This window comes from Drosophila obscura, unplaced genomic scaffold (genome assembly GCF_018151105.1).
Source record: "Drosophila obscura isolate BZ-5 IFL unplaced genomic scaffold, ASM1815110v1 contig_186, whole genome shotgun sequence".
Lineage (NCBI taxonomy): Eukaryota > Metazoa > Arthropoda > Insecta > Diptera > Drosophilidae > Drosophila > Drosophila obscura.
In genome coordinates this window covers 4,874,591-4,899,382 of record NW_024542774.1, presented here as the reverse complement: position 1 = coordinate 4,899,382, position 24,792 = coordinate 4,874,591, and the positions used below count along the sequence as shown (strand labels likewise).

Genomic DNA, 24,792 nt, shown 5'->3' with positions numbered 1-24,792 from the left:
GCTCTCAATTCGTGGAGAGTGCTCTCTTTTCAGTGGAGAATAGAGTGTTTTTGTGGAGACTTTCCCCTCATTTTCGTGGTGTGGCAGCATGTTGCTGAAATTTTTCCCATACAAAATCAAATGTATCTTACGGGAACGCGTATGGAATAAAGATTCATTGTTGCGTCATTCCATACGCGTTCCCGTATGATACATTTGATTTGTATGGGAAAAATTTCAGCAACATGGGAAAATGATTTAGCAGCATTGTTGTGCAACTTTGGCACGGAATGAGCAACAATCTGCATACCTTGGGAAAATGGATATTATGGACTTGAGATATTGTTTGTAATTTCAGGCTCCAAGTAATGCAGAAACTACTCAGTCTCTTATTAAAAGACATCAACGAAATTTTGTAGCTCATGGGTACCAATAATAGGTATCAGAACCGGGATAAATGTATATATAAAACACAAAACATATGCATTAATATGTAAAAAACATGTCAATCTAGGATAAAATCATAAATAATGTTTCAATGGAGCTTGGAACAAAACATTTAACACCAATTAAAAGAAATAAGGTATACAAAAGTACATACGCATAGAAGATACTTGGTTGACCAGCAACACTGACGTCACATTTAGTCAACATTTAAGTTTTATGCTTTGGCCGTTTTTGTTTGAACCTTAATATGTAAACAATCCAATGAAAAAGAGTTCTAAAAACTAACCAATCCTGAACAAAATTTATGTATCTATCGGATAAAATTATTTGTTTAGGGCTGAGAGGGCCAACTATCTAGTAATATTAAACTGAATATCAAAATTGACGAATTTCATATCACAAAATATCACGGTATGGCAGCCCGCAGCAACTACGAATTGCACGAGTCTGGCAACGCCACAAAACGACGACAAATTCGTTTTATGCTGTTTTTGTTTGAACCTTAATATGTAAACAATCCAATAAAAACGACTTCTGAAAACTTGCCAATTTCCAAAAAAATTTATGTATCTATCGGCTAAAATTATTTGTTTAGGGCTGAGAGTCCCAGCTAGCTGGTAATATTAAACGGAATATCAATATCGAGGAATATCAACGTCGAATGTTTTGAAAAAACAATCGATACTATCGTGATAGTATCGGGCTAAAATAATTATTAAAAAACCATTGAAACCTTTTGCCCATTGTAAAAATTAGATGCCACCTGTCGATTTTTTTACAAATTTGTCTTCGTATTTTATAGCAGCCAATCCAAACATATCAAAAGCGCAACGACTGTAGCTCGATACTATCATGATAGTCCCAAAACTGTCGATAGTAGAGACTAGCAGTAAAATATCGATACTATCGATATAGCCCTCGATGGTTTGACACCTCTATAAAGAACAAATGTGAAAAAATGTCGCTTTAAATTGGCAATTATCTTTGTATTTAAGTGCTAAAATAGATATATACGCGCAGATATTGTGCTTGTACTGAAGTACATAATGGCCGGTCACATGTCTTCCAATTCGAATGGAGAGTTGAAGAAACTTTCGGAGGAGAGTTTACTGCAACCGCCGGAAAAGGTGTTCGACATTATGTACAAACTGGGCGAGGGAAGTTATGGCTCCGTCTACAAGGCCCTCCACAAGGAAAGCTGCTCCATTGTGGCCATTAAGCTGGTGCCGGTGGAGTCCGACCTGCACGAGATCATCAAGGAGATATCAATTATGCAACAGTGCGATTCTCCGTATGTGGTACGTTATTACGGATCGTACTTTAAGCAGTATGACCTGTGGATATGCATGGAATACTGTGGGGCGGGCAGCGTTTCCGACATAATGCGCCTACGCAAGAAAACGCTGACAGAGGACGAGATAGCCACCATTATGTCGGACACGCTGAAAGGACTGGTCTATCTGCATTTGCGCCGTAAAATACATCGAGACATCAAGGCTGCCAACATACTGCTCAACACGGAAGGCTATGCCAAGCTAGCCGACTTTGGTGTGGCTGGCCAGCTCACAGACACGATGGCCAAGCGAAACACGGTCATAGGAACTCCCTTCTGGATGGCGCCCGAAGTTATTGAGGAGATTGGCTACGATTGTGTAGCGGATATTTGGTCCCTTGGCATCACAGCCCTTGAAATGGCAGAGGGAAAGCCCCCCTACGGTGATATACATCCCATGCGGGCTATTTTTATGATACCTCAAAAGCCACCGCCCTCGTTTCGGGAACCAGATAGATGGAGCACTGAATTTATTGACTTTGTGAGCAAGTGCTTGGTGAAGGCTCCCGATGAGCGGGCCACAGCTACAGAGCTACTGGAGCATGAGTTCATACGCAATGCCAAGCACCGTACCATATTGAAGAACATGCTGGAGGAGACCTGTGCCATTCGAGAACAACAGCGGGCCAATCGGGCTGCTGGCGGAGTGTTGGCCTCTAGTCAGGCCAAGAGTCTTGCCACCCAGGAGAACAGTATGCTACAACACATGCAGGAGGAAGAAACCGAGTTCAATGGCACAGGGAAGACCTTCATTGATGATCCTGGCACGCTGGTGCCTGAAAAGTTCGGTGAATATCAGCAAAGCTCGGCTTCGGATGCAACTATGATAGCGCATCCGGAACCAGATATTGACGAAGGCACCTTGGGACCGGGTGGCATCCGAGGTTTGAGCAGGGCAGCGGCAATAACGGGAGCCGGCGTGACTGCTGCGTCTGCTTCATCTCCACTGGATGTACCAGCAGTCGATAGTGGTACCATGGTGGAGCTGGAGTCAAACTTGGGTAAGGAAAACCTAAAACAAACAGAAAGGAGAATGTTGTAATAGTATTTGAATGCGTTTCAGGCACAATGGTTATCAACTCTGACTCTGACGACTCGACAACGGCTAAGCGCAACGACGATCAGAAGCCTCGAAACCGGTATCGTCCTCAGTTCCTGGAGCATTTCGAACGTAAAAATGCTGGCGATGCACGTGGCGATGACAAGGCGACGGCTACAGAGTATTCCCCAGCGGCAGCCGAGCAGCAGCAGCAACAACAGGAGGAGCAGCATCTGGCCAGTGGAGCCAACGACGTAAGCAACTGGGAGCACAACATGGAAATGCAGTTCAAGCAGATTTCGGCAATCAATCAGTACGGGCTACAGCAGCACCAGCAGCAACAGCATGTACTCATGGCCTATCCACTGATGAATGATCAGCTCATTGCCATCAACAATCAACAGAATCTTCTGCGCAGCAATGCCACGCCTCTGGCTCAGCAGGGACACCCGGCTGTGGCTCCAGCTCAACCGCCGCCCGCATATCAGAACCAACATATGCACTCGCAATCGCACGCATATGTGGAGGGCGAATTTGAGTTCCTTAAGTTTCTTACCTTCGACGATCTGAATCAGCGTCTTAGCAACATTGACCATGAAATGGAGCTGGAGATTGAGCAGTTGAACAAGAAATACAATGCCAAACGGCAGCCCATAGTGGATGCCATGAATGCAAAGCGCAAACGCCAGCAGAATATCAATAATAATCTGATTAAGATATAGAAATAGCGACTCACAAGTTTGCAAGGCAACTGAAAATAGAATTTCAACTCACCAGAGACCCTTTGCGTTTGGTTGAGTTCAAAGGAAGTGCGTTCGAGTTGCAGAAGCTAGTTCTTTCTCATCCAGAAATGTTTCTTCATCTCGCGCATCTTCCATATTGATCATTCAATCCAGTGTAAAGGGTTCGAAAAAAACGCAAGAAATGAAAACACAAAAGCTTTATTGTAAAATGCAGTGAAAACAGGAATGAAATGTGGTTATAAACGTCGTCGGCAAAACATACAAACATACCTACATATATTAAATAACGTACGAAAACTTTTTCCTCCCTTTTTGATTTTAATTTTGTTCGATCGCATGTTTTGTTTTGTTTCGTTTCATATTTTATATATTTTTGAATTGTATCAATCTTCCAACGAAGACATTCTCGAATCAACAAGATATTTTAGCATCTCGCAGCTGCCTGCCTCCAAATTGATAAGACTACGTAAAATGTTCTTCCCGGTTAACTATTAACCCTAATCTCTTACTATATTTCCTACTTTTATTTGTGTCTTCGTGCGAATACCAACACACAACACAAACACACACAGAAACCCGTCAAGCAATAAATATAAAGAAATACGTTTTTACAACGCATTAGAATGCATATTTTTCGAAAGGTATATTTATCAAAGCAAAATGCACAGAAGCACTCACATTTATATACTAGTAGTTTTAGACCTTATAACTAATTTACCTAATAAATATATAGTAATATATGCAAACAAATCTTGTATACAGATACCATTGTATAATATATATCTTTCGTTCTTATTTACGTTAAAAGCGTATATTCCACATTAAAGTCGTTGTGCTTTGATAATGTTTTGATGAAGGTAGATTTAACTATGGTTAAAGCGTAGTTGTCATTCAAATAGATATTATGTCTAGTCTTGTATATCCATTTTTTCAGTCGCCTGTTGCACATCCTGCAGCTGCGCACGCAAATCCTCGGGCAAATTATGCTCGTTCAAGGCACTTGGATCCTCTCCATCGACGACAATCTCTTCGACATCTGGGGCACGTGGCAAAAATTCCACATCCGTGTATAGCTTACCAAAGATGACTCGGGCATTGGCAATGGCAGCATAATAATCCATCTCGTAGCTAGGCGCGTCTGTGTAGTAAACGGAATCATCTGCGCCACCTTTATCTGGTTGCGATTGCGAAGTAAGGGTAAAGTAAGAGCTGAATACGATTTCCGTATCGGCGTCCTGGAAAAGCTGCATTGTAAATGGCCTTAAATCGTCCGAAGGATCATCAGAAATAGCGGGCGTAGTCAGATGGAATAGGTCTGCAATTAATTAAGGTATAACGAATAGTTTAACTTTTAGTTAGCGATTGCTTCTTACACAATCCCTTCGGACAAGCTCCAGAAAAGTGCGAGAGCTGAATGAATATGGCTTCTCGGACTCCTTCGAAGTCCATCAGACGGAGGATATTAACGCCACCGCCGCCTTTATTGAGCACCTGATTGCCCAAAGGCTTGGAGGATAGAAACAAGCCGCGAGATAGATGAGGACGCATCGCGTAGTCACGCGATGCTGGCAGATATCTAGGAGCAGAAACCACATGTTTCGCACGGAATGTTGTCCCGGCGCTACTTATTAAGACTTCATTTGAATTGGCATCTACGACACAGTCATCCACTGATCGTTGCAAGCAATAAATGCCCCCGTACACAGCGCACTGACGACAGAAGCTCTGGGGAAATTCCCCACACCCGTACATGGGATAAAGAAACGGCGTGTTGCCATAACGACCGAGGCTGCGGAGAAATCGCTGAGTGCGCAGCATTCCCTCCTCGAAGCTAGTGTTGGGGCCACACATGGCAATGGCCTGCATCACGCATGAGGAAATCTTCTCCGTCACGCGCTGCGCCTTCAGATACTCGAAAAACGTTCTGCCCCGAAAAGCCAGAGTATCCTCGTTGCACTTATCCTCGCCGTAGTCATTGCACGCATTCATAAATTTCATCAGCAATCGCTTCTCCACTATAGTCAACGAATTCGTATTGAAGATATCACTGCGCGAACAGGGTACGGCAACAATCTTTCCGTTCTGTTGCATACACACATTATCCACGGCACGGAACTCTGTATAGCGGCAAATGTTGGACTTGATAAGCAGCTGCACCAGCTCTCCAGCGGAGTAGAGTATGCGTGGGCAGAGATCAATGCAGAATCGACGCGACATGGCCAGCACTGTCTCCCGCGTCCATAGATGTCCATTCTCTACTTTCATCTCATCCGATTCTGACGTGGGTGTGGCAGCAGATTCGTCGTGCCAGGTGTAGCTTCCATTGCGTAGCGTCGAGTGTGGTGCAGCATCCCTGGCCAACAGACGAATCAGGTCTTCAACTCCTACTGAGCCCCAAACATTACCGTAGTAGTCATTGATGTCTAAATGGAGTACGGTCTTGCCCACACGACTGGCCGCCGCGGCAATGCAAGATTCAGTGAAGCCTGAAAAGGGCATCCAGATTTGTATGACTCATACCAACTTCAAGCTACAATCAATCGCTACCCAGCTTACCTGTGCCTATGACTATTAGGTCAAACTGCTCCGGCAAGTCATCCGCCATTATAAGAGGGCTTGTCCAGACACAAATTAACCGAAAGAAACGAAATACAAATTTTGTTTATAGTTTTTTTTTGGAAAATTTTCCGAAACCGAGGTAGTGTTGGTAAATCTTAAAAAAATGTGCATGTAACAGCTGTTTCTTTTAAAAATATTTTCAATTTATTTTTACGATACTTTATCATGTGAAATCAACAGGTGCACATAGATATGCACACACACACATACGCACGCTCTCTTATAGTGGTGGTTGTGTTTGGTATCATAGCAACGGGAAAACGGTAAACAAAAGCCGGAAAATTGTAGATCACAGAATGAGGGCTTCTTCGATATAGAAAAAAGGTTGTATTTGGGGAAATGTCTTTCGAGAAGATACTCTACAAATACGAGGATCCGCACGGCATCGGCGACGTCTACTTCATCTGGCAAAAGGCTTTGCTTGCGACTACTGGTACAGATGGGTCTGTGGCGCTGTACAATCGCCAGGGACAACTGGTACAGCGCATAATCCTCGCAGGGTAAGTCCAGCCCACGTAAAATGTATTCAAATATATTTATCTGTATGTATCACAATTATTGCATCAGGCTCTGTTCAGGATTTGCATGGGACAATGAGGGGGATCTGCTGGGAATCATCACCAGCGGCTCCCCGAACATTACTCTCTGGGACTATGGAACGCAGGAGAAGATCAGCGTTGAAACTGGACTGCGCGATCCCCTCACGTGCATTTTGTGGTCAAAACAGCACCAGCTGTTGGCCGTCGGCACGGGGCGAGGAAACTTGGCGATTTACAACCACCGCAGTGGAAAGCGTCCGACCCCAGTGCTGGGCAAGCACAGTAAGCGAATAACCTGCGGCGCCTGGTCGGCACAGAATCTGCTCGCGCTTGGCTCGGAGGACAAAAGCTTTTCGTTAAGCAACGAAGATGGGGACACCGTGCGTGTGGTCCAGCTGCGGGATGCACCCACCGATATGTATTTCGCTGAAATGGCGAATGATGATCGGATTGCTGGGGACAATGCAATCAGCATGATCATTGGAAAGCGAACCTTGTTTCTCTACTACTTACCAGATCCGGAAAATCCCACAGAGCTGGGCTTTCAGAGTCGCTACGGCTCACTGCTGCAGCACAAATGGTTCGGGGACGGCTATATATTGCTGGGATTCTCCAACGGCCATGTGGTGGCCATTTCCACCCACCCCAAGGACGTGGGACAGGAGCTTTGGCAGGTGAAGAATCATAAGGACACGCTGACGGGCTTGGCGTATTGCCCGACATTGGATATCGTGGCTTCTTGTGGAGATGACAGGTGAGTCAATGACTTAATGGCTAAATATAAATAATAATTCCATCCTACGGTCGTCTGTCAGCAGCATAAAGATACACTCGATTACAAATCTGCAAGAAACCGAGCGCATCATCACTGTGCCAGATCATGCTGGCGTCCAAATGATCGACTGGTCACCGGATGGTCAACTGCTGGCAGTAACAACTAATAGTGGCACCGTCTATATCTATGTAACCAAACTCCCTCAAATATTTGCCGTCTCCGCCCCGCGGATCGTTATGCTCAGCAGCCTGGCAGAGGTTTCCATTTATGTGTATGCGCCGGACAAGTCCAAGCCACTGCCCTTTCGGTTGCCCCTGGAGGGAGAGCCTACTTTTATAGCTGTTGGCCCCTATAACTTCGCTGCTGGGATCGACAAGCATGTTTGGTTCTACTCTCTGGGAATGTCATTGGGGGAAGAGCCTCGTCCGATGAGCGAGCGAGACTTCCCGCGTAATGTGTCAAGTATGAAGATGAATGCTGAGTACTGTGCAGCCCTCTGTCCACCTCAGTTGATCCTGCAGGCTATCACTGCAGACAATCCAAATTGCAAGGACAAGCTTCAGGCGACTTTTCCCAGCGCCCTGCCGAACATGCCCAACGATGCAGTGATCACATGTTTTGCCTTGAGTCAGGAACTGTTGGTATTTGCAACCGATGTGAGTGTTGATCTTAGTCGGGTTTTATAGCTCACCCCCTACAGCTCTATGGAATGCTCTCTTTCAGATAGGACATCTAGTATTCTACTCGCTGGAAAAATGGGACAGTTGTACCATCTACCGGCATAGCATGGGTATTCGCCAGCTGTTTATGGACATTGAAGGAACTAAGATCGTTTTTATTGACGACCATGCTCAAGGATATCTTTTCCTACCCGCACTGGAGGAGGCCTTGCTCATACCGGAGATTCCAAAGCAGTGCCTCGGCTGCCTTTGGGATCTCACGCAGCCGAACATTTTCATTAGCTACGATGCCAGAATTGTGAACACCCACGTATTTGTACGCCATTCCGTGCAGGGCACTCACACCCACAAAGTGGGCGAGTCCAAGCTGAATCCTGGGCAATGGCCGCTGCTACTATGCGGCGGCGAAATGGCTCTCCACGTGGACGGCGGACAGTACGCTACGCAATCCCTCAGCACCCATGTGGTGAATCCTAGCAATAGCCAGGCGGCGAACCTCCAACTGCTTCTACGCCTCAGGAATTATGACGAGGCGTACAAGCTTTGCGATCAGATGAACTTGAGCAGCGCATGGCGAGAGTTTGGCGAACAGGCCACTGCTGATCTAGAGCCAGATATTGGTAAGATTACTGCACCCAACATACCCATGTAATCCACGGCATCTAACTATTCATTAGCGATTCGGGCCTATCGACGATTGGGCGACGCAGCTCTGGTAAATGCGTTGAGTGAGCTCCGATATGTGGAGGATCTGGACATGCTGATCGGCTGCTGCTGCACGATTTTGGCTCAGTACGAGCAGGCAAAGGAACATATGCTCAAGGGCGTATATACAAGAGCGGCTCTGGAACTGTGTAGAGACCTCCTCCAATGGGATCAGGCTCTTCTTCTGGCGCACAAGCACGACCCGCAAGAGGTGCCCTACATAGCGAGGGAATACGCGCAGCAGCTGGAATTCACGTATGCGATTTAGCTCAACAATCAAAAGTCATGATTACCACATTTTTATTTTGTTTTCCAGTGGTAACTATGCGGATGCCTTGTATCATTACGAGAAGGGTTACAAGGAGGATTTAATTAACGACAAGGATGCCGATCAGTCGGCTACGCTGGAAAGTACACCTGAGTTCGAGGAGCATGTACGTCTCTGCAAGATGGGCATTGCTCGAACTTCAATACGTGCCGGTGATTTTAGACGAGGCGTAAGACATTTTTTTCCGTGGGAAGCTAGTCAGAAAAGTTCATTCCTTGTCCTTCAATAGATTCAATATGCCGTGGAGCTCCTGGACAAGCAGCTCCTCTTCGACTGTGCGGAGTTATTGGCTACTGTCGGACATCTGACAGAGGCTGCGGGACTCTATGAGCGTGGAGGGTTTTACGATGAGGCCTGCGGCCACTACATTGCTCTGAAGATGTGGCATAAGGCCAACAATGTACTTTCCAAGGTGAAGAGCAGTAAATTGCATGCAGCCTATGCCAGGGCCAAGGAGAGTGACGGCCATTTCGAAGAAGCCATACGGTGTTATCGCATTGCCGGAGATTTGGATGCTTGCGTTAGGATTTACCTTGATCATTTGTGTGATCCGCATGCAGCCTCGGAAATTGTCTTAGAGTCACGATCGATGGACGCGGCCAAACTGCTGGCCAAGTTTTATCAGAAGATTGGAGATATTGAACAGGCTCTTCAGTTTCTCGTTATCTGTGGCTGTGTGGAGGAAGCATTTGCTCTGGCCCAGCGGCACAACAAGCTGCGCCGACATGGCGAACTCCTGGAACGCTATGAAAACGCGAAATCCTCCGACTATCTGGCCTTGGCTCACTACTTTGAAAGTGAGAAATATACATTGCAGGCTGGAAAGTATTACTTTTTGGCACGTGAGTTTACCAAGGCCTTGAGGTTTCTGCTAAAAGCCTCTGCGTTCAACAATGAGGAACAGCTGGCACTCTCCCTGGCAATTGACTGCGTGGCTACATCGAACAACGAGCAGCTTGCCTCGCAACTCATCGAGTTTCTCTTGGGTGAGGTGGACGGGGTTCCCAAAGATCCACGCTACCTCTTCCGCTTGTATATGGCTCGAAAGCACTATAAGGATGCGGCCAAGACAGCCGTGATAATTGCCAATCAGGAGCAGATCGCAGGAAACTACAAATCCGCCAGGGACCTCCTTTATTCAATGTATCAGGAACTGCGACGCAACAACCTATCTGTATCGGCCGAAATGCGGCACAACTTGATCCTGCTGCACCGTTACACGCTGGTCCGCATACATGTAAAGCTGGGTAATCATCTCCTGGCCGCCAAGCTGCTGGTGCAAGTGGCTGCTTGCATATCCCAGTTCCCAGAGCGTAAGAATGGATTTATTAGTATACATATATTGTGTGTTGATTGATAGTTTCATTGGCCTTTCAGATATTATACCCATTCTCACCTCCACGGTAATTGAGTGTCAGCGGGCGGGTCTCAAGAAGTCTGCGTTCACCTATGCCTCCACGTTGATGCGTCCGGACTATCGCAATCAACTGGATACTCGTTATGCAAAGAAAATTGAATCTGTGGTCCGCAAGGCTCCAAAGGGCATTAAGCAGTTGCGTGATGAGATAGACGATGAGACCATGGAGTGTCCCATATGCGACTCCAACTTGGCCAATATGGAAGTAACGTGCTACAGCTGCAAGACCACGCTACCCATCTGCATAGCTACGGGTCAGCACATCATCAAAACGCTCATGACCTCCTGCCCACAATGCGATTTTCTCTGCTTCCGTGCCGAGATGGAAAAGTGAGTTTAAACTGTGGTAAAGATCCAGTGCGGATTACTGTACTAATTCTTTCAGAATACTCTCTGAGAATGGCGAATGCCCCATGTGCGGGGAGCAAGTGGCTCCAGAGCAACTGCTGGATGTGGAGGACATACGTCCATACATCCTGGCGGCATCTTAAGATGGAATGAATACAGGACTTGAATAAACGAATAGACTGCACAGCACCACAGAACACCAAATAATAGATTTAAGTTGCAAGCACAAATCACACTTTATAAATCACAAGACGAAACGTGTATAAATAAATAAGCAGACGTTCCACTTAAAGTCTAGTGATCGAATACCAAACCCATATGGGCCGCTGTTCAGCCGAGATAAGATATAGTGTGTAGTACGAGTGATACAATTTTCTTTCGCAAAACACTCGAGGTAGAAATCGAGCAGAAATGTCCAGTAAAACACTATTTCTGGCGAGTATCGCCTAATCGTTTTTTACCACCACAAACTGAAAGACAGTTTATCATATATCTTTCTTAGTTGATTCGTTTGCGATATTTTTGTCGGGTCAAGTCTCGTATGCGAAATCATTTGCGAGCTTTTGGTTTGATGGGTTGTCGTTTTTTGGTATTTGTAGAACGCGTTAGTTCATTTTGAAAACGCCGTGACTAATTTGTTCCAGCTTGCGAATTTTGGTTTATTTTCATTCTAAATTCGTATTTTCCATTCCAAAAGCCTTGTGATATCAACTTTACGTCCCAACAGACCCTTTGTAAACGATTCTTGAGATGGCTGATTACGTCAAAGTTAATATATCCAACTCGCATAATGATGCCGTTGCATTCGAAGTAAAGCTCGCCAAAGACTTAACCATCGCTGCCCTAAAGGTACGTAGTGCCGGTGCATATGGAAACACATTTCCAGAAAATCGAACATTCTAGTGAAATTCAATTCACATGGTGGTTTCATTCTGCAGAGCAAGCTTGAAATATCGACAGGCGCGAGTGCTGGCACCATGAAAGTGGAACTGTACAAAGGCGATAAGCTTTTGGACACCCTGGATAACAACGATGCCCAGCTGGGATACTATGTCAACTGCGATGGCCTTCGCCTCCACGTAATTGATACCTTCGCCAGCTTCTGCTTTGACGCCCCAGTTGAGAAATTCGAGCTGAGCAAAGACCAGTACGACCAAAGATCAGACTCCGTGCGGAATTACCTGAAACAAAATCGCCTGGGGAAGTACAACGAGGAGGAAATGCAGCAGATTGAGGAGAAGAAACGACAGCAAGCGGAAGAGCTGCAAAGGCAGGCCGAGCTGTGTGTCCTTGATAAACGATGCGAGGTAATCGAGTTGAATAGGATCTCCCTAAGCACAATATATTGACTGCACTGCTTTTTCATGCTCTTCAGGTGACTGTGCAGGGCAATCCACGACGCCGTGGTACGGTCAAGTACAATGGACCACTTGAGGGGAAAAGTGGTATATTCATTGGAATACAGTATGATGAACCACTGGGAAAGAATAACGGAAGGTACCTACTCATCATGGAAACCTTTAAATCTAAAATGCCAACTTATGTCTTTCCGTTTTGCAGTGTCAATGGAAAAGTATACTTTGTGTGCCCTCCGAATTATGGCGGCTTCGTCTCACCGTTATCCGTGACTGTGGGTGATTTTCCACCAGAGGACTTCAACCTTGATGAGGAACTCTGAACATTTTTCCGATTTAGCTTTTGAATCTCGCATCGCACATCCCCACATTAACTGAAAGACTTAACAAAACGTATTTTAGTTATGCCATTTTATATTTATTAATTAAAACATCTATGTATGTATGTATATCAGATAATCTTACAACATGATTATTTGTAAATTCTATAATCGGCTTTATCATTTTTCTGATTTAATGGTGTTTTCAAACAATTCACATCTGTTTCTGTTTATATAATTCGAAGTTCACCCTTTTGTAGACAAAATAAATACCAGAAGTAAGAGAACGTTCTAAAATATTGTGCATATGACAATAGAACTGTCTGCAAATTGTTAAAGATCTCTTCTAGGTAGGGGAGCTTTCTACGTGAGGATATTTTCGGGCGTATATGTATTAAGCTGCTTGCTTTATATGTAGGCATATTTATGCTTGTATTATATACTTATGTGTGTGTTTGTGTATGCATGTATGTATTTTCTTTCTTAATCCTAATATTTATTCATAAATTGCAATCAGCTGTCGTTTAACAACAAATATATAAAACGTTGCATGTATTTACTCGAAGGTCTAGAAGTGTTTTAGAAATGCGTCACAATCATGATGGTTGCAAACTTTAAGTGTAACTATGTTTTGGTATTAATAGACTGATTTTGAGCCTCCACATACTTGTCAAATCAACTAAGATAAATGGTCGTCTTTTTCTACATCTCACTTGAGATCGGTTCTGCTTTAATAAAACCCATTTACTTCTCCACAACGCATAAAAGTCTGATTCAGAAATATTCAACAGTCGCATAGAGCCCAAGCCTAGCCTCTATCCTCTCTTTGGGTTATGCAAATAGAGTGAACTAAGTGGAAAATGTGTAAACAATTGGCCATAATTGCATCTGAGTTTTGCATATTTCATTTCTGAATGGTTGAGTAAATTTGACGCCTTAACAGTAATATACGTACATCTCTTGTCTGTGTTCTATGAACTGTTCAAATTGAATGAAATTAATCAAAATTTCAGGTATAAGTACCAATTTATCCCACCTACCATATTCGAGCAGGTCCTGACATTTTCAATAGATCCTGTTGGGCATTTCTCTTTCTGTTGAAGAAGAAAAACTTCGGCTTTCCGAACTGCAATCCGAGCATTGATACTTTATACTAATATACCTGATGCTGCCCTAAAGCTTTGCAAACAACGTTCATTAAAGTATGTATCTCTTAAAAATGAAACAACCCGAATTTGGATATCAGTGTATATTGTGTACTTTGATAATTTTTTTGCCAAGCAATTATTTTTACTGGATATCGACACATAAATGCAGTTTATAGAGCGTTGATTTGTTCTTGTTAATATTTATTATTATTGTTTTATTGAATTGTGTGTGTTTTTTGTCATGATTATATATATATACTTGTATTTTCTTGATTCTAGCCCATCGTCCGAAGGCCTTCTCTATGTTCCTATCAATTACTGTATTGTATGTAAATATGTGCGTATCTATGTGGGTTCTAATGCATTGTCAGTGTAGATACATATTTAGCAGAGCAGAGCTCGTCTACTCGATTGTTATACGAGAGCATGTACATAGTTGCTTATTCAATACGTTAGATCAATGAAGGACACTAACTTGTATTGTTTACTTGAGATTCTGTATAGAGTGTAGAGACCTTCAGTACGCATTGACCCAAATATTTAGCAAATATGCATACAATAGATACCTACAGACGTTTATACATTTCCCCTTCACATATCTAGAACTTTTTCGCATGCTACGACCCGGTTCCATTATATTTAGAGTGTTGTGGTGCGTAGCATTGCCACATGCGATTTGGTGTTTGGTTTTTCCTCAGCCTTGGCCGGTTGATGCTGTCCATGCTGTTCGGGTGGGACCTGTGACTCCTTTGATATTGTGCTTGTCCTAGTCGCACCTTTTTTTTCGGAGCCACCGTGCCTGAAGGCTGTTAGTTTGCGCACAATGAGGCTGCCCGTATGTTTGAGGTTCCTTTTTATTCGATTGCTTCCGCCGCTGCCGCTGCCACTGCAACTACTATCATCACCTCTGCCCTTCTGGCCACTGACACTGATGTCCGTAGATGTGGTCGTTGGACCTTTGTTTGCCGCTTTGATAGAATCATGCGTTTTATGTTCTACGCCATCGCCATCCTCCTCCAAAATTGCGTTTATCGCATTTAATTCACTGCAGAGGGGCAGCACAATTGAATCGCTGGGCTGCTCATCCATCCCCAGCGAGTCCTGATCGCGCACTATGCCGAGGCGTGCTGCCTGTATATCGTCGCCTGACTCCAGATTCTCCTTGGAGCTAAAGGGCGAGTACATTTGAAATGCCGAATGCAAGGATCCAGATTTTTTCGAGTCCTCGTTTCCCGCGCTAGACAGCCTGCTCTTCTTGCGCCGCTGGGAGCCATGCTGACTGGTCAGGGATCGGCACATAAGCGAAAGATCTGACAGCTTGCTGCTACCGTCATTGCTGGCCGTCCGACGGTAGTCAGTGGAGATGTTGTCGGCCTCAGTATCCCTGGCGGCAGCGGCGGCGGCGATCCCCTCATGGTTATTTTGCTTAAGTCACAGACGTAGGTCAAAAGCAATGCGAGACGCAATGTTCTTGAAACCAATGCTGGTGCCTGGGGAAATACGGGGAGAAGAAGGTGTTGCAGTAAGTATTCTGCTAGTGCCAGAACATCACTCCACACTCACCAGAGATCCGCTTGAAGCGCACCCCATTCAAGGAGAGTCGCGGCAGCTTGCACACTTCAATCTCCCACTGCACCAAGGAGTCCGTGTTGGGATCGCCATGCACGCACCAGAGAACAAACCTAGTCAATTCCAATTAGTTAATTCACAAACGCGATTATCCTCCTAATCTCTGTCCGGGTACTCACCTCTCTCGCTGCTCATAGTCGCAGTTGTTTTGATCCAGTACTTCGCGTATCTTTTGCATTATCTGATCGGGCATCAGGGGCGATGTTGTCTTCATGGACCAAGTAAAGCGCAACACACGAGGTTTCGCTGGCTCTTCCGTGGTTGATTGACTGAAATTAAATAACCGGTTTAGAATAACGAACTGTCTCGCCAACCACACAAAAATATTGAGGTTTATACATTTTCTGTGACAAGAATTAAGCGTATATGGCCTTTCAAATGCCGAGCTGTTTAGCTGAGATCTGAGTTTTTTACTAAAATGAAACTAATTTTAGGTATGTTCTAAGAATAAGCACCCCAAGACAGCTAGAAGGCTGCATTCCTTGCCAAAAGACTGATTTCTTAAACATGATTTTCCGTCATCAGATATTGGCAAATGCTCGTATCCAGAGTTGTCATTGTCAGTATGTAGAATTTTGCCAAACTAGGTCAGAAATAGCTCACTACATTGGATCAGAGCAATGCAAGTTAAAAATATATTCAATGTCACGCTTTTGCCTAGTCTATTTGGAGAGTGAAAAGACTCCTCACGGACAGCCGGACAATTCCCAATCTAAGTGTGTAACCCCTCCTATTTAGGGTCCTTTTAGTCGGACATTTGCACTTGTGCTAACTGGCCGCAGCTCAGGCTGCCGTCTGTGGAAAGATGTGTGGTGGGGGAGGGTTGATGGGGGATCCAGAAAATGCAAAATGCAGAAAAGAAATAAAATTGAAATGCGTGTAGAGGTTTCTTTGCTCACAAATGTTTCACATCATTTATTATGGATTTATTAAATTATCAATTGTTTTAATTATGCGTTATTTCTTTGAAACTTAATATTTAAAGATAACTACGGGTCGAGCCACTGAAGGTGTCCGACGATAACACGATTTATAGATAATCATCTGTACAAATAAAATGGTCGCATGCACTAGTGGTAATACATTGTTATTCCTTGAATTTAAGCTTAATTTGTTTAATTTCTGCCATTTTTATTTTTCTGTAGTGACTACGTGGTATGCTTAAAATGCTAAAAAAAACGCTGCCACTCTGCCCTCTGGGTCCCTGCACCCAGAGTTGTTCAGCTCTGGCGCAGTTGGTGGTCGCAGGGGGGTGATTTATGAATTGCAAGTTCGTTAGTTGGTTGGTTGGTTGGTTGGCTGGCTGGCTGGCTGGAGTGCTGGCTGGCTGGCTGAAGTCAGATTGTATGATCCACGGATACAATTTAGTGCAAGCTCAAATCGGAATACAAATACAGTCCATACATACAATACAAACATACATACATACAACTACAGATATCGCTAAATAAAAGTTAAGATCATGATCATACAGTAGTTACACAATTAGCAACTTCTTTTGGTGTTTTATTGATTTTACTTTCAGTTCAGCTTAGATCGGTTTAGATTTGGGTTTCAGTTTATTTTAGTTGAGTTCAGTTAAGGCTAACAACGTTCAGTGTACGTGTACTACTACTCTGTGTTACTCAGTTGCTCTGCACGTTTTCTCTCATGCTCACTTCATTGCGTGGTTCATTTCCGTGATTCCGTGACACCGTTATATCCGTTATAGATTCTATTTATGTGTAGTTTGGGTATAGTACTCGTAGGTGTAATATTTAGTAGTTGGTGTGATCCATAATCGTGATAATCGTAGTCAGGATTCTCTCTGATTATTGCATTATTACACGAGTGCTCGTATCGCCCCGCTTGCTTGCGTTTCTCATTGCAATTTCGTTTAATTTCATTTCATTCATTTATTTGTTCTGTTCTGTTCTTCCATGCGCTGGTCGCTCCTCGCATCGTTTTGCAAAACAATGAAAACAAAGGGTTCGTGGTTTGTGTTTGTTGTTGCTTTACTTTAAATATATATATGTATATGTATATGTACGTTTAATTTATATAAATGTATATGTATAATTAGTTAATAATTGTAATAAAACATAGGCGCATTTGTGAAATTTGCAACGCAATTAACGCAACGGAACTCAACGTTGTCGGTGTTCATTTGAGGGGCTGCTGGCTCGAAGCGGAACCAGGTTCGGAATCAAAATTGAAATCGAAAGCAGTAATCGTAGTCGATATTGTGTATCGGTATCGGTATTCGTATTCGTATCGGATCGGTATCGAAACGACGCGGAGCAAAATAACCCGATCCGATCTGAATCGACCTTATCTCTGTACTCTGTCTGTTCATATCATATCATATATCTCTCTCTGTACCTCTCCGTCACGCGCGTTTACTCTAGGGGAATCGTTTGTCTCAGTTTCAGTTTTAGAACTATTAACAAGAAGTAGTTAATGCTTGTTTTGTTAATTACTGGTTTGGCCTAAAATTAAAGAAAAAATTTTAAACAAATTATTCACGGCTGGAAAAAATATTAATAATGGGTAAAACAAATACCAGAAATGAAACCAAAGAAGACAGATAAGAATAAAACGGAATAATGGTAAAAGTTTTTGTTTTTGTTTGTTGTTTTGTTTTTTTTTTATGTTTCTTCGTACTAGAAAAAGAAAAGTAAACGCAATATTTCTTCAACAACTGATAAGTTCATTGTACATTTCACATTGTCTTTTTGTCTTTTAATTATCAACAATATTATTATCGTAATCGTAATTAAACTGATCATGTATTTAACAAATGAAGGAAAAGAGACGAGTACAAAGGAGAGCCTTCCTAGCGGTGTGGTGATTTAATGCAAGTACAGAGTCGTATAAAGCAAACGTGGATACGTGGATATACAGGATTGGTTTCGAAATATGTACTACAAAATATCGCATATGCATATAGTATGTATATACATATGTATATTGAAAGTATAAGTTCAAACAAGAATAAACAAATCATAGATGTGACGGAGATTTCGAGAGCGTAGAGAGGAAGCGACAGACGACAGACTTTGGCAGTTTTGCACTTGTCATGGATCAGATATAAATTCAGTTCCGTATTACACGCATTGCACCTATTGCACGGAGTCACATATGCAGTATGTATGTATGGTTGGTTTGTTTGTATTTTTGTATTTGTACTTCAGAGGTAGGTTAAGATACAGAGTCTTGCAACCGATTCGGCAGTCAACATATCGTTATTATTTCATTTTATGATGGAGCATTTGGTTAGCGGGCAGGCAGGGGCACGCACCCGCGCCCACTCCCGTTTCGAGGCACTGAGACATCGGCAGATCATCCCGAACGATCATCCCGAACAGTTATTTATTCATTCATTGTTGCCCAAGGCTGAGCCACACACACACACACACACAATCATTTGGATATCACTGAGTAAATACATATGTACGTACGTATATGCTAAGTAAATATGAGTAGGAATACAAATGTATTAGCAAGTAAATGCATGCGTCGTTCCAGCCCCGAAATGGCATATGCACCCCCACAGATACGCAGATCCACGGAACCCAATGGACCGACCCACCAATGGAGGATCCATCACAAAATCATTGAGTGCGTGCCTCTGGTCCGTGTCGGTGCATATACGAATTTGAGTCTGTTCTTAGGCAAATGTCCTGTATGTACGTTAGGCGTGTTAGATGTTCGGGTACATACTCGTACACATACATATAGTAGTACATACATATGCACATACTTTCATTCTGAAAGACTTTCAGTTCAAAAGAATGGAAAAAAGAAACAAAATAAGAAAGCAAAAAAAAAACCATAATAAAAATTTCATATACAAAACATGTGCATATTATCATTAGTGGCAAATAAGTAACCATTTCAAAATTTTGTATGTATTACAAAACTCCTCTTTCGCGTAAAATCAAAGTTAATCAAATGAAATCACGACCGCAAATCTTTTCATGCAACCAAATGGGAGTGGAGTGCTGCTCTTCCGCTTTCTTCTCTCGAACCACCCACGCAACGGTTTGTTTGTTTGTTAGTAACGTTATTATATCCTACGGTCAGAGCTTTGCGCATGTGCATAAGAAGCAGTAAAAGTTAATGGGTAATGTCGGTTAGGTGGATAGGCGCACAATAAAATTGTTTTCCGTGATAGCCGCAAGACTTAATCTACACCTTCATTGGGTTCATCGATTCCCCTCAGTCTCAGTCTCATTCTCTGGCTCTTTCTCTTTATCTCTCGGTATCTTTGCTTTTTCTGAAGTGCCGGTTTTGTGGACATTAACAATGGTGATACTTATTGGTGATTGGGTGAAGCGCCAAACAAACGAACTTGCATAAATATCACGTGATTGACATTAAACAAAACAGAAATGATACACAGAAATGTTAGTGCATTTATTGAAAATATTTAAGACTCACGGAGAGGCAAATACAGTGCGACTCAGACGATATTGTGGGATCATATTGAAATATGATCTGTTATCTAAGAAAATTAGTTGATTATCATATATTAATTGTCAAGAATATGTCTTTGTGGGATTTCCTGGGATTTGTGTAGAAATAAAACAGACAAAATCGAATTTCCCAGTACCAGGTAATTTGTAACCGATTTTAAACCAATTTTTATGCACGTTCTGTCCTCTGTCTATGTCCATTTCCCTGTCCGGCTGTCTTTATCATTGACTTCAAGGACTGTCCGTTAATAATGGTATGTATGTACGTATGTACTTATAGTACTTTTAGCATGATGAAAACCATCTATGGCTACCATAAAATCGCAAGAATTAAAGTATTGTGTCAAAATCCGCATATTGAAGATATATTTATGAACGATTTTTAGTCATATGCTCAATGCGTATTTTTTGTTTTAGCGATAACTTGGAGCTGGCTTGGGTAAGCAAAAACTCGTTCTGGACTGAATTGATATGCAGAATGGACTTTGTACAGTACAGAACATAAACACACACACCCATGATCATAAACATATTTAAATAGTATATACCCACGGGTGTATGCAATAAACGAAACAAAAATATATGAAACATAAAATGAAAAACAAGAAAAAATTAAACAAACGAAAACAGAGTAAATAAACACGAAAACGAAAAATAATAAATGATGTATTTATAATAAAAAGAAAGAAATTAAAAACGAATAACGATAAAAGTAAACAAATTCGAATTTGCAGTTTGCAGTTTGCATTTGCTTTTCTTCTAATATTCCATTAACTGAAGAAATCAAATTGGCATTTCGAGTGATATATGTAGATATAGTTTTGATTCGCACTTACCGTTTGCTAAAACGAGAGGAGAGTTTGGAAAAGAAGCTCATACGCCCCGGATGGGCCGAGTCGCCGGAGGCGCCACTTGTGCCCGAGTATTCCAGCGCCGTGTTGTTTCGTGCTCTGGTTTGACCTGTGGAGAGCAACGATCATATCGGTTAGCAGCGAACATACTTGTGCAACACACGGACACAATCTACGAGCTGGATAGCTCCTTAGTAATACTGACGTACATTCATATGTACTAGGATTAGAGCGTTACGATGTTTATTTGTATATGTACACACACTCTCGCACATATGCCCTATGTGTCGGCACAAAGTGCACTGTGCAACAGTGCTTCCAGTGCACTTTGCCCCCGATGGTATTTATGCCAGATTTTAGATTAACAATAGTTTCTATATTTTATTTGTATAGTGGTTTATGGGTATCGCGGTAGCTGAATGTGGACAGACGAATGTCTCTGTTTCTATCTATCGTTGAACATTTTGTGTTGCTATGAATAGTTTTCCATTCGTATTTCCAAACACACAAAGATATATACAGGCGTGGCGGTATGGGAAGGTTAGGCAGAGGCAGAGGCTATTAGGGATAGGATCAAGTACAGAAGGCATACGTACATACAAACAAACGTGCATGGAAGGTGTGTGCAACAGATCGCGGAAATTATAAGCGATGTGGTGCGGTATATTACGGATACGGAACGGTACGATAACACAAATTAACATTCAGCTAAATGATTTGATAGTCGATAGCTAGATAATCGATTGAAAACTGAAAATAATCGGAGCGCGCCTGGATGTGATATGGATGTGGATGTGCAGGATTTAATTGGTATCGAATGAACAAAATGATTTATCGTTTTAGTTATCGATTATCATACGATTACTCGATTAACAGCTATGCAGGATTTAAGTAGCCTAGTTTTCGGGGGTTTGGGTTGGGTTTAGTAGGTGTGGATAAAATTAAATTATTATCATTAAAACTAATAAAAATAAGTGAACAGAAAACTCACCAGAGTGAAAGGTTGAACGTGATGGAACATTCCTTGGAAAGTGTCTGCTTGATTTAACAGCCGATGCCATTCTAAGTCGATCGAACAGACTATATATGTACAAGTACAATACGTATGTATGCACACATAGGTATGAATGGAAATCAAATCAGTTTCGAATCGGTTCGTCGGAGTACATTCAAATCCAATGAATCGCATTTCAGGGAACGAATATGTTTTTATCAGTATACAAATGTTGGTTTGGTTTGTTTAATTTTTTGTTTTTGTTTTTTTTTTCCATAAAATATTTGTTTGTGTAATTGTTTGTACAAGAACCGTTCGAGGGTGAGTGTTTGATCGTATGGGGATGAGTAATGATTGGATGGATGAGTGTTTCGGATGATTATTAAGGAGAGCGGCGCCACATCATCATCGATTCGGTTCGGTTGGGGTTTTTGGAGTTTCGTTCCCATCCAGTGACGATTGTGTCATCGATTTGGACATCATTTATCGATTGATTGGGGGTTGGATTTGTATTTGATATCGATTCGGTTCGATTTGATTTTGGCATTTGGCAATGACGACATGTATGTAGGATGGCGGCAGGCGGGTGGGTGTTCAGAACAGCGCGAATCAAGCAGTTTGTTTGTTTGGTTTATGTGATAAATATATGGCGATAACCAAAAGTTGATGGTTTTTGTATTTTTATCAATCGCGTCGTAGACATAAACAAAATGAAAAGAAAAAATAAAAATAGATCATGTAAATTTCTCAAGAAGACAAGCACTTAAAGATACGATTCTTATCAAATATGCTGGATACATCAATTCCTGAATGAACATGAATATAGTAGAACATAGTAGTAATGCCACAATGCAGTACGTTGGAAAGCTGAGAGAGCAGGTACAATATATCTATACATATGCATGTATGTATGTATTGTATTGTATGTGTGTAAGTATGAAGAGAATACAGGGAACCGAATGTTCCAGTTCCTGATCTACATGAAAGCGTTGGATGACTCATGCTTGCGACGTTTGAGTACTTCAGACACAACAGATACATTCGACAGTATTTAGATGGGACTCTCTCTGCATCTCTGATATTCGAAATTTTTAGGTAACAGTTAGAGTTACAGTTGAAGAAACTACGCATGGAGTAGACACATCGAAGTCGTACATTGAAGAGCATATAGTTAGTATGATCAGTCGGGTACACAAGGTTACAACAGCAGCACAATAACAAGCTATTTCAAATCGAGTATAAATCTGGGATATATGTAAGCATTTAACAGTAACAGTAAACGAAAAACGAAAAAAAAAAACACACAATAATGGAGAAAATTCAATTTACGGGCGATGGTAGAGTTGTCAATAGATTTAGACTGACGAAGACAGACATGCATGAGAGGAAACGGAAACAATAGAAATTATGAATTTATAGAAACGGATATTCAGATATTCCGATTTTGCTGAGTGTTGGTTGACTCAGTGTTTGGACAATCCAAATGCGAATACGATATAAAAAACTATTCACTTGATCAGTCTCGTATAACCCTCGCAAAACAGATCGATCTTCTAATCGGATGGGCCGCCAATTACTGGGCAACTGTCGGGCAAGTTGCTATTCAAATTCATGTTTATAGAAGTAGTATTAGTATGTGTGCCTTGACATCGCCGCGAATTGAATCTCGTTCAGATGAATGACAAATTATGCGAAAGTATGCGAACAGAAATTGGAAAAATAAAGCCAAGTCCTACGCTAGTTGTACACACTTAATTATACATAGCATCTGTATCTGTATATGGGGAGAAGGGTCGCGATCGCTTTCTGTACACCCAAACAACTTCAAAAATACAAATGATCATTCATAGTTATCGAATGTTACAATAAAGATCTATCTTATACTTGTATTCACTAGCATTACTTGCAGTGTGTATATGGAGACGCTCACGACCCTTGGTTAAATGAGGCACAATAAAAAATCTCTTAACGTAAGATTGGATATTCACTCACCAAATTTGTTCGATTTGTTTCGATTCGATTCGAATCCAAATTGAATTCAATTCAAAACCAAAATTCATTTCATTAGTTTCATTTGCAAACGAACATAAATTGAATTTAGTTGTTGGTTTTTTTTTTTGGTTGAGGTTTTCAATTTGAATTGCGATTACGAACGAAAAGGTGGTAGTAGTAGTAGTAGAGTAATACAATAATTGGGCGAGCGTCGATAGGAAGACGAAGAAGGTTGTTGCAGATTCAGATTCAGATTCGTAGGTGGTGGTTGGTTGGTGGTGTTATTTGTTGTTTCGGATATAGAACGCCACAAAGAATGGATGTACATATGTGGTAGTGTAGTAGTTATCAAATTAGACATTTGGTTTGTAAACAGACAATGTTTAAAATTGTAAAAAACATGAAAAGATAAGAGATTTACATTATTCAATTGATCAAATGGTTAGATCGGTAAAAATACATCGAAAATAGAATACAAAACGAATAGAGAACCAAAAAGAGAAAAGGCCAACACTACAATAAATACTAATAATAGTAGAGTCAGCAGACAGTAATAATATTCAAATGAAATACATTGAAATTATTTATAGAAACAGGCATATGTATACATATGTACATATATGTATGTATAAAGGGCTTGATCCACATGGCCAATGATCCAAGGACGCGCTTAAAAATACAAAGGTATCCACACTGTCAATATCGCTCCAATTCTAATCTGAAATATCTATACATACAGAACCATGTGACAGATCTATTACTTGCGACAGCCGAGTCTCAGACAACACGCACAGCACGAATTTTTTAATTCAATTTTGATTTTCGGTTTAAATTTAGATTGGTGAGAATTATTGTCAGTCTCTGGGATCCGGTTCGCTCTAAATGACTTGCTAATGGGTATTAATTGGGCAACAGATACAAAGAGAAACGATGAATTACAGGTTAAGATACAAATCAAACAAAATTCTTGATTAGGATTCGAGAATCACTTGAATTCTTTGCAAGGAGCGGTTGGTAGCAAGGACGTGGACGTGGCCTCCGGTGTTATATAGCAAAAAATTGCCCATATCTATCTATCAACCCGCCAAGGTACA

At 41.9% G+C, this 24,792-nt stretch overlaps 5 protein-coding genes across 27 annotated transcripts in view; 3 read left to right on the top strand and 2 right to left on the bottom strand.

Moving 5' to 3' along the window:
• Nucleotides 1-1,335: 1,335 nt before the first annotated feature.
• On the top strand, nucleotides 1,336-4,348 carry LOC111076390 (serine/threonine-protein kinase hippo). Its single transcript, XM_022370191.2, has 2 exons — nucleotides 1,336-2,760; nucleotides 2,823-4,348. Exons 1-2 carry the CDS (start codon nucleotides 1,473-1,475, stop codon nucleotides 3,518-3,520), a joined length of 1,986 nt encoding a protein of 661 aa, XP_022225883.1. The 5' UTR covers nucleotides 1,336-1,472; the 3' UTR covers nucleotides 3,521-4,348.
• Nucleotides 4,200-6,249, bottom strand: LOC111076391 (rab proteins geranylgeranyltransferase component A). The gene is made up of 3 exons (XM_022370192.2): nucleotides 6,098-6,249; nucleotides 4,915-6,027; nucleotides 4,200-4,856 (listed from the first exon to the last, which is right to left on the bottom strand). Exons 1-3 carry the CDS (start codon nucleotides 6,144-6,146, stop codon nucleotides 4,450-4,452), a joined length of 1,569 nt encoding a protein of 522 aa, XP_022225884.2. The 5' UTR covers nucleotides 6,147-6,249; the 3' UTR covers nucleotides 4,200-4,449.
• A 153-nt stretch (nucleotides 6,250-6,402) lies between these two features.
• LOC111076374 (WD repeat-containing protein 19) lies at nucleotides 6,403-11,233 on the top strand. Of its 2 annotated transcripts, none has more exons than XM_022370147.2 (9): nucleotides 6,403-6,660; nucleotides 6,728-7,453; nucleotides 7,518-8,130; nucleotides 8,198-8,774; nucleotides 8,832-9,114; nucleotides 9,176-9,356; nucleotides 9,417-10,500; nucleotides 10,565-10,934; nucleotides 10,990-11,233. In XM_022370147.2, exons 1-9 carry the CDS (start codon nucleotides 6,500-6,502, stop codon nucleotides 11,093-11,095), a joined length of 4,101 nt encoding a protein of 1,366 aa, XP_022225839.2. In that variant the 5' UTR covers nucleotides 6,403-6,499; the 3' UTR covers nucleotides 11,096-11,233. The 2 variants fall into 2 exon arrangements, with proteins under 2 accessions (XP_022225839.2, XP_022225838.2); XM_022370146.2 differs by having other exon boundaries at nucleotides 7,515-8,130.
• A 326-nt stretch (nucleotides 11,234-11,559) lies between these two features.
• On the top strand, nucleotides 11,560-13,336 carry LOC111076377 (tubulin-folding cofactor B). Its single transcript, XM_041592843.1, has 4 exons — nucleotides 11,560-11,801; nucleotides 11,891-12,259; nucleotides 12,328-12,449; nucleotides 12,513-13,336. The coding sequence occupies exons 1-4, from the start codon at nucleotides 11,703-11,705 to the stop codon at nucleotides 12,628-12,630; spliced, it is 708 nt and encodes a 235-aa protein (XP_041448777.1). The 5' UTR covers nucleotides 11,560-11,702; the 3' UTR covers nucleotides 12,631-13,336.
• Nucleotides 13,337-13,861: 525 nt separating this feature from the next.
• The window catches only part of LOC111076375 (MAP/microtubule affinity-regulating kinase 3), a 29,751-nt gene continuing 18,820 nt past the window's right edge, over nucleotides 13,862-24,792 (bottom strand). For 9 of the 22 annotated variants that reach the window (XM_041592840.1, XM_022370166.2, XM_022370148.2 and 6 more), the window contains 5 exons: nucleotides 21,704-21,792; nucleotides 20,698-20,821; nucleotides 15,524-15,673; nucleotides 15,339-15,457; nucleotides 13,862-15,265 (listed from right to left, as the gene is read on the bottom strand). In XM_041592840.1, coding sequence (XP_041448774.1) covers nucleotides 15,207-15,265; nucleotides 15,339-15,457; nucleotides 15,524-15,673; nucleotides 20,698-20,821; nucleotides 21,704-21,792 — 541 coding nt within the window. In that variant the 3' untranslated portion in view covers nucleotides 13,862-15,206. Of the gene's footprint in view, nucleotides 15,266-15,338; nucleotides 15,458-15,523; nucleotides 15,674-16,953; nucleotides 17,873-20,697; nucleotides 20,822-21,703; nucleotides 21,793-24,792 lie in introns of those variants that run through there. The other 13 variants (XM_041592841.1, XM_041592842.1, XM_022370167.2 and 10 more) reach the window with 4 other exon arrangements.